Source organism: Nicotiana tomentosiformis, chromosome 11, assembly GCF_000390325.3.
Source record: "Nicotiana tomentosiformis chromosome 11, ASM39032v3, whole genome shotgun sequence".
Taxonomy (NCBI): Eukaryota; Viridiplantae; Streptophyta; class Magnoliopsida; order Solanales; family Solanaceae; genus Nicotiana; species Nicotiana tomentosiformis.
Window position 1 is genome coordinate 33711573 of NC_090822.1, and position 8885 is coordinate 33720457.

The following is an 8885-nucleotide window of genomic DNA, read 5'->3' on the forward strand; positions in this document are numbered from 1 at the left end:
AAATCATATCAATAAACAAAACCACCATAAGAAAGATTCTCAGTATATTGCCTTCCTCATAGAAAAGTAAGGTCAATGCTATCACTGAAGTTAGGAATCTTGACACAATGACCATTGACGATTTTATTGGAAATTTAAAAACCTATAAATTGAAGAAGTTTCATGATCGTCAGATGGCAGAGCCCCACAAAGAAAAGAACCTAGTTCTCAAGGCCGCTGAAAAACTAAAAACTCATGATGATATTGCACTACTAACATGTAGGCTCCAAAAGATGATTAGAAAAAATAGATTCAAGAATAAAAGTAGCAACTCAAAAGCTAAGGTTCTAGAAAAGAGCTACACTGATGAGTATTACAAGTGTGGTATTTATGATCACATTATTAGGAATTGTCCAATATGGAAGACTGAGTAGAAGAAAAATAATCTTGATAAAGTGAAAGAGAAAAAAGAGAACCGGGTTCATGAAAAACGGCTGACAAAGAACAAAGAATATAAGATCGTAAAAAGGGCTCTACCTGCTATGAGAAATACCTTTAGTGACGACATTGATGATGACAGTGATAATGAATATCAGTCCTTGATAGCCGAAGATGATTCCGACTTAGATAATAAAGACATTTTTGCTCTAATCGCCAACTCAGATTCAAATATAGAATATGGACAAACTGAGATAAATTTTTATGACATAAAAAAATTCATACTTATTCTAAAATAAAATAATTTTATTATCGAAGGTCTTGATTGATGCATATCATAGTCTATATACTAAGAGGAACAACTCATAAACGAATATACCTCTCTTAAATTTGATAACAAAGAACTAGAGATAAGTACAAAAAACTGAAAAGCGTTGTTATAGATCTAAAGGAACAAGTTCTCACTCTATGTAATGAAAAATTAGTTTTATAGATTGAAAAGAAAATACTTCTTGATGCACCTGCTAAGGGATAGAGTCATACTAGTGAGATTCAGGAAAACCTAGAGAACAAATTAAAAATGGTTAAAAGTGTTCTCTTTGCTAAATGTGAGAAAAACAGGGTGCTTCAACAGAATCCAAACAAGACTAAGTATGAACTGGAAAGAACTATGAAGTGGAACATGTCCTCTGAGATGTTAACCACTTTGCATGAAAATTACAGTATCAATAAGAAAGGACTAGGACATTGTCACGACCCAACTGCCACCGGAGCCACGATAGAGCCTAACACTACTTACTAGGCAATCCAACAGTTCCACAATAACAGTAAATTCAATAAAACATAATTTTTATAAACTCAACAATGGAGATATCATGAAATAACTGCGAAACACCAGTAATACTTCTACAACCATCTCAATGATCTGGTGTCAACGAGTACATGATCACTATTGAATATCAAAATACAAGGCCAAATCCTCAATACAACTGTATGAACAGCAAAACAGTAATAATAGTCTCCCAAAGCTGGTACCAACACAACTCTAGCAATCACCACGTCCGAATGTATCTGGATCTACACACGAAGTGCAGAGTGTAGTATTAGTATAACACACCCCATATACTCAATAAATAACAAATATAACCTTGGACTGAAAGCGGTGACGAGCTCAGAAGGAAAAGTCAGTGGCCAATATCAATAATCAATAACAACTCAAGATATAAGGAACAATATAAGTAAATAACACAATGATATCATGTTCAGCTCATTTACATTACATGAATTTAGACATGCTTTCCAAGCATAATAGTTAAAGCTCAACACAGATTATTTTTTTTCATTTATCAGCTAGCATAAGGAAAGTACATCTCTATGCCTACATGTCAAGTGTGCATCATCACAGTGAAGCCATCAAGAATAACCACACTTAGCACGCTCACGGTTCCTAGCACAAGGCCCTCACCATCACACACATCAATACTTAACACTGTATGGGTACCTGACATAAATGTCCCTCACTAACGCACGTGTATATATATATATATATATATATATATATATATATATATATATATATATATATATATAATACTATGCCTGCGCTCTCTGCTGGTATGTTAGACTCCGGAGGGGTGGATCCTGCCCAAGCGCTAATCATAATCACATAACCCAATAGTGGGGCCTGGTGTACGCGTTGCCCCAAATCAGTTACACTTTGCCCAATATGAGCTTGGCGTACCCGCCACCTCAAAATAAAAACCTAATCGGCTCTATGGCCCAAGTCAGTCATCAATCGCTCAAGTCTCAGGTAACCACATCTCACAATACTCAATTCAACAGTGTTACATATATGAAGCTTCAACAACATGTGAGGAATGAAATAAAAAAGTACTGATATAGAGATATCCGACACGGATATAGAATCATGACTCAGAGTATGTAAACAATTAAGGCAAATAGCTCAAAAATAACAAGAATAGCCCTATCATGTCTCAAACAAGTAGCACATAGCCTGGACATGATTTCTAACATAAGTCAGAACTCAAATAATCATACAGGTTTAGAAAACACAGAGATAGCGAGGCATGATAGCGAAACAAATCCCATAATATTCTAAAAGCAACCTCAAATCATGAATACTCCGGTGCACGCACACACGCTCATCACCTAGCGCATACGTCACCCCAATGCATCTCATACAACATGGTTCCGAGGGATATTTACCCTCAAATTCAAGTTTAGACATGCTACTTACCTCAAAACGCGGAGATCAATACTCCAAAAATCCTCTGCCACGTGAATCGGCCTCCGAGTGACTTGAATCTAGCCAAAGCAACTTAATATCATCAATAAAATCCATCAAAAATAATTCCAAATGATAAAGCTAAGGTCTTGAATCAAATATGCAAAGTCAACCCAAAACGTCAACCCCGGGCCCGCATCCTGGAACTTGACAAAATTCATAAATTCCGAACATCCATTTAAATATGAGTTCAACCATACTAATTTCATCTACAAATCGACCCTCAAATCATCAAATCTCACTCTCCAATAATATAACCGAAAATTCTCAAATATCACCCTAAATTCACTTAAAATAGGTACAGTAATCAATATCTATCAACAAAATTGAATTAACTTCACTTAACTCTTCAATTGCAACAAAATATTTCTCAAAAATCGCCCTTAGCCGAGCTCCAAAACTCTCAAAATTAGAAAATAATCAAACCCGTCGAATATATGAAGTCTGCTAGTGAATCCGCATCTGCGGTCAGTTAACTGCATATGTGGTTCCGCAGGTGCGGTCAAGATATCGCATCTGCGATTTCCCCCCAGCCTTCGACCTTTCGCAGGTGCGGCCCTGCTTCTACGCTTAGACTTCCGCATCTGCGGACTTCTGCTCCTCCAACCAACTTTGCTTCTGCGACTACCTGTCCGCATCTGTGCACTCGCTTCTGCAATCAGACTTCCGTAGATGTGATGACACCAGTTCCAGCACACTTCATGATCTGCAACTCAAACCAAAACAAGCCAAAACCAATCCAAAATACACTCGAGGGCCCCGAGACTCCATCCAAGCATACCAACATGTCGTAAAATACAACACGAACCTACTCGAAGTCTCAAATCACATAAAAATAACCAAAATCACGAATCACACTCCAATTCAAGCCTAATGAAACTAATGAACTTCCCACTTCTAAAACTCATGCCAAATCACATCAAACCAACCCAGAATGAGCTCAAATTTTGCACACTTGATCCAAATGACACATCGGTCCTATTGCAACTCCCGGAATGAAAGTTCGAACCCGATATCAACAAAGTCAACTCTCGGTCAAACCTATCAACCTTCAAATTTCCAACTTTCACCGAAAAACTTCAAATCAACCTACTGACCTCCAAATCCAAATCTGGACATACGCCTAAGTTCAAATTCACCATACGAAGCTATTGGAATCATCAAAACACCATTTTGGAGTCGCCTACACAAAATTGAAACTCCGGTCAACTCTTACAAACTATTCTCCAACCTTGGGACTAAGTGTCCAACTCACTCTAAAACCTCCCCTAAACCAAACCAACTTCCCCGACAAGTTACATAACCATAAATATCTATAAGTAAAGCATCAAATAGGGGAAACAAGGCTAACGTACTCAAAACGAACAGCTGGGTCGTTATATTCTCCCCCTCTTAAACAAACTTTCATTCTCGAACGAGTTCAGAATCATACCTAGAGTCTCAAATAGGTGTGGATATCTGCTCCGCATCTCCTGCTCAGTCTTCCATGTAGCCTCCTCGACCAGGTGACCTCTCCAATTCACCTTCACCAAAGCTATGTTCTTCGACCTCAACTTCTGAACCTGCCGGTCCAAAACTGCTACCAGCTCCACACCATAAGTCAAATCTCCATCCAATTGCACCATGCTGAAGTCCAAAATATTTGATGGATCTCCATAATACTTCTAAAGCATCAAAACATGAAACACTAGGTGAACTTCCGATACACTAGGTGGCTAGGCAAGTCTGTAGGCCACCTCTCCAACATTTTCAAGCACCTCAAAAGGGCCAATATATCGAGGGCTCAACTTGCCCATCTTCTCGAATCTCATCACACCCTTCATGGGAGAAACTATGAGTAGAATCTTCTCACCCACCATATATGCAACATCACGAACCTTCCTGCCAGCATAAATCTTCCGCCTGGACTAGGTTGTACGAAGCCGCTCCCGAATAACCTTTACCTTCTCTAAGGCGTCATGGACCAAATCAATGCCCAACAACCTAGCCCCCCCAGGCTCAAACCAACCAACCGGAGAACGATATCTACTCCCATATAAGGCCTTATTAGGATCTATCTAGATACTCGATTGAAAGCTGTTGTTGTAGGCAAACTATGCTAATGGAAGAAACTAATCCCATGAACATCCGAAATCAATAATACAAGCACATAGCATGTCCTCCAAGATCTGAATAGTGCGCTCGGACTGTTCGTCCGTCTGGGGATGAAATTCTGTACTTAACTCGACCTGAGTGCCCAACTCTCACTACACTATCCTCCAAAAATATGATGTGAGTTTGGTGCCTCGATCCAAGATAATAGACACAAGCACACCATAAAGGCAAAAAATCTCACAAATGTAAATACGAGCTAGCTTCTCTCAAGAGTAGGTAGTCACAACTAGAATGAAATGTGCAGACTTGGTCAGTTTGTCCATAATAATCCATACTGCATCAAATTTCCTTAAGGTCCGTGGAAGTCCAACTACAAAATCCAATGTGATATGCTCCCATTTCCACTCCAAAATATCAAGCCTCTGAAGCAAATCACTGGGTATCTGATGCTCGTACTTCACCTGCTGATAGTTCAAACACCGAGCAACATACTCAACAATATCTTTCTTCATCCTCCGCCACCAACAGTGCTGCCTGAAATTCTGATACATCTTCGCGGCACCCAGATGAATGGAATACCATGAACTATGGGCATCTTCAAGTATCAACCCTCACAACCCATCCACATTTGGAATATAGATTTGACCCTGCATCCTCAATACCCCATTATCTCCAATAGTAACCTCTTTAGCATCACCGTGCCGCACCATGTACTTCAGGAAAAGCAAGTGGGGATCATCATACTGACGCACCTTGATGTTCTCAAACAAAGAAGACCATGAAACCACACAAGAAAGAACCCGACTAGTCTATGAAATATCCAACCTCATAAACCGATTAGCCAAATCCTAAACATCCAATGATAACAATCTCTCCCTAGATGGAATATACGCAAAACTCCCCATGCTCCCAACCTTTCTACTCAAAGCATAGGCCACCATATTGTCCTTCCCCGGGTGATAAAAAATAGTGATATCATAGTCCTTTAGTAGCTCAAACCACCTCCGTTGCCTCAAGTTCAGATCTTTTTTCTTGAATAAGTGTTGTAGACTCATGTGATCTGTGAACACATCACAAGATACACCGTAAACATAATGCCTCCAAATCTTCAATGCGTGGACAATGGCTGCCAACTCCAAATCATGTACATGGTAGTTCTTCTCATGGGGCTTCAACTGACGCAAAGCATAAGCACTCATTCTACGCTCCTACCTCAACACACATCCAATTCCAATCTATGAAGCATCACAATAAACTGTATAAGAACTTGATCCCAAAGGCAAAACTAGTTGTAGTCAAGGCAGTCTTGAGCTTTTAAAAGCTCTCTACACACTCCTCAGACCACCTGAATGAGGCACCCTTCTGGGTCAATCTAGTTAAAGGTGCAGCAATCCACAAAATGACGATAATACACGACCAAACCAAGGAAACTCCGGATCTCAGTAGCAAAAGACTTTCTGGTCCAACTATGAACTACCTCAATCTTCTTCGGATCTACCTTAATCCCCCAGTGGACACCACGTGCCCCAAAAATGCCACCGAATCAAGCCAAAACTCACACTTGGAGAATTTAGCATATAGCTTCTTCTGCCTCAAAGTCTAGAGCATGATCCTCAAGTGCTGCTCATGATCCTCCTGGCTACATGAATACACCAATATATCATCATTGAATACTATGATGAAGGAATCAAGATATGACTGGAACACGCTATTCATCAAGTGCATGAAAGCTGCTGGGGCATTGGTCAGCCCAAAAGACATCACAAGAAACTCATAGTGACCATAACCAGTCCTGAAAGCCGTCATCAGAATATCTGAATCCCGGATATTCAACTGATGATACCCCAACCTCAAATCAATCTTCGAGAACACTCTAACACCCTGGAGCTAATCAAATAAGACATCAATAGTGGGTACTTGTTCTTAATTGTAACTTTGTTCAATTGCCTGTAGTCAATACAGATCCTCATAGTACCATCCTTCTTCTTCACAAATAGAACCGGTGCACCCCAAGGAGACATACTAGGTCTGATGAAGCCCTTATCAAGTAGATCCTACAACTATTCCTTAAACTCTTTCAACTCTATAGGTGCCATAAAATATGGTGAAATAGATGTGGACTAAATGCCCTGCACCAAATCAATACCAAAATCAATGTCCATGTTAGGTGGCATGCCCGACAAATCTGTTGGAAACACATATGGGAAGTCTCTCACTATAAGAACTGACTTAACGGTAGGATTATTAGAACTAACATCCATCACGAAGTCCAAGTACTCCAAACATCCCTTCTTAAACATCCGTTGAGCCTTCAAACATGAAATCACTCTACTAGGAACATGATCCAGGGAGCCTCTCCACTCCAACCTCGGCACCCTCAGTATCACCAACATCACGATCTTAGCGTGACAATCAAGGATAGAGTGATATGTCGACAACCGATCTATGCCCAAAATCACTTTAAAATCAACCATGCTAAGCAATAAAAGATCAACTCTAGTCTCATAACCCCAATAGTCATGACACACGACTGATATACGCGGTCCACAATAATAGAATCTCCTATTGGTGTAGATACATGAACAAGCATGACTAAAAAATCATGAGGCATATCCAAATAACGAGCAAAGTATGATGAAACATCTGAATAAGTGGAACCAAGGTCAAATAATACTGAAGCATCCCCATGGAACATTGAAATGATACTTGTGATCACGGCGTCAGAAGAAGCTACCTCTGGCCTGGTGGGAAATACATAAAAATGAGCCTGACCACCACCTGACTGACCTCTCCCTCTGGGTAGACCTCGGCCTACACAACCTCCACCCAGAGCTAGCTAAGCGGGTGGTGTAGCAACTGGTACCAGAGTCATAGTCTGGCCTCCTTGCTGCACTGGACCTCAGTAATGACGGGGGCAATACTTTCTCACATTCTCTAACTCTCCAGAATCATAGAAACCTCAAACTAGGAATGACTGTAGGGACAGAATCGGACCTCGAGAACTGGAATAACCACTGGTAGAACCAGGTACTGACAAACCCTGAACTGATAGAGTGCAATATGAGCTCTGAGCTAGGAGTGCACTGAAAGATGACTGAACCAAATGAGCACTGTATGGATCGTGGCTCGTTGATGAACCACAAGGAACCTGACGAGCTATATGAGCAGGCTTAAAAGGACGGCCTCTGCTGTGATGTGACTAGGATCCGGATGAGGCACTACTAAAACCAACTAACCCACGGGGCCTCTTGTCCTCCCACTCTTCACGCTCAAGCCTACAAACCCGCTCTAAACGTCTAGCTATCTCGACCACATGGTAAAACCTAGAATCCATCTCGGTCTCTCGAGCAAAGCTGTAATGTAGACCATAGTTCAGGCGATCAATGAATCTCCTAATCCTCTTTCTCTCTCAGTAGGAACCTCCATATAGCATAACATTCCAAATCTTCTCACCTCATTTCATATTGAGTCATAATCATATCTCCCTGGCATAACTGCTCAAAGTCTCTACGTAGCTCGTCTCTACGAGTCTAGGGAACAAACTTCTCTAATAAGAGAACTAACAACTCATGCCATGTAAGTGGGCCTGCGCCGGCTAGCCTGCCCAACTCAGAAGCCTGCCACTATACGTAGGCTTCCCCTATCAGCGAAAAGGTAGTGAAAGTAACTCCACTGATATCTATAATACCAGCAGAGTAAAGAATCCGATGGCACCGGTCCATAAAAGCTTGAGCATCCTCTGACTCTTCTCCACTGAAATCGGTCGGCTCAAGCATCCTAAATCGCTCCAACCTCCTCTGCTCTACAGTAGTCATAGGTTGACCAACCTCGGCCTGAGCAACATCTACTGGCTGCATTGGTAACACTCCTGGTGTCTGATGAACCTGAGCTAGCTACTCTAGAGTACGGATAGCGGGAGTTTAGGCTCCTCTCCCAGCATGTGAGGTAGCTGGTGCAACTGGCATCGTAACTGCCTGAGCCAAGCCCATACCCACACTCAAAATCTAAGCCAAAGCCTTCTGAAGACCATGTATCATGATGGGTACTGCCAGTGTCTGATCTGGTCCTA

General features: G+C 41.1%; 1 protein-coding gene across 1 annotated transcript; it reads right to left on the reverse strand.

The window, feature by feature from the left end:
- Window positions 1-6415: 6415 nt before the first annotated feature.
- On the reverse strand, window positions 6416-8673 carry LOC138901236 (uncharacterized). Its single transcript, XM_070188982.1, has 6 exons — window positions 8446-8673; window positions 8270-8346; window positions 8053-8169; window positions 7395-7557; window positions 6952-7125; window positions 6416-6703 (listed from the first exon to the last, which is right to left on the reverse strand). Exons 1-6 carry the CDS (start codon window positions 8671-8673, stop codon window positions 6416-6418), a joined length of 1047 nt encoding a protein of 348 aa, XP_070045083.1.
- Between the last annotated feature and the right edge of the window lie 212 nt (window positions 8674-8885).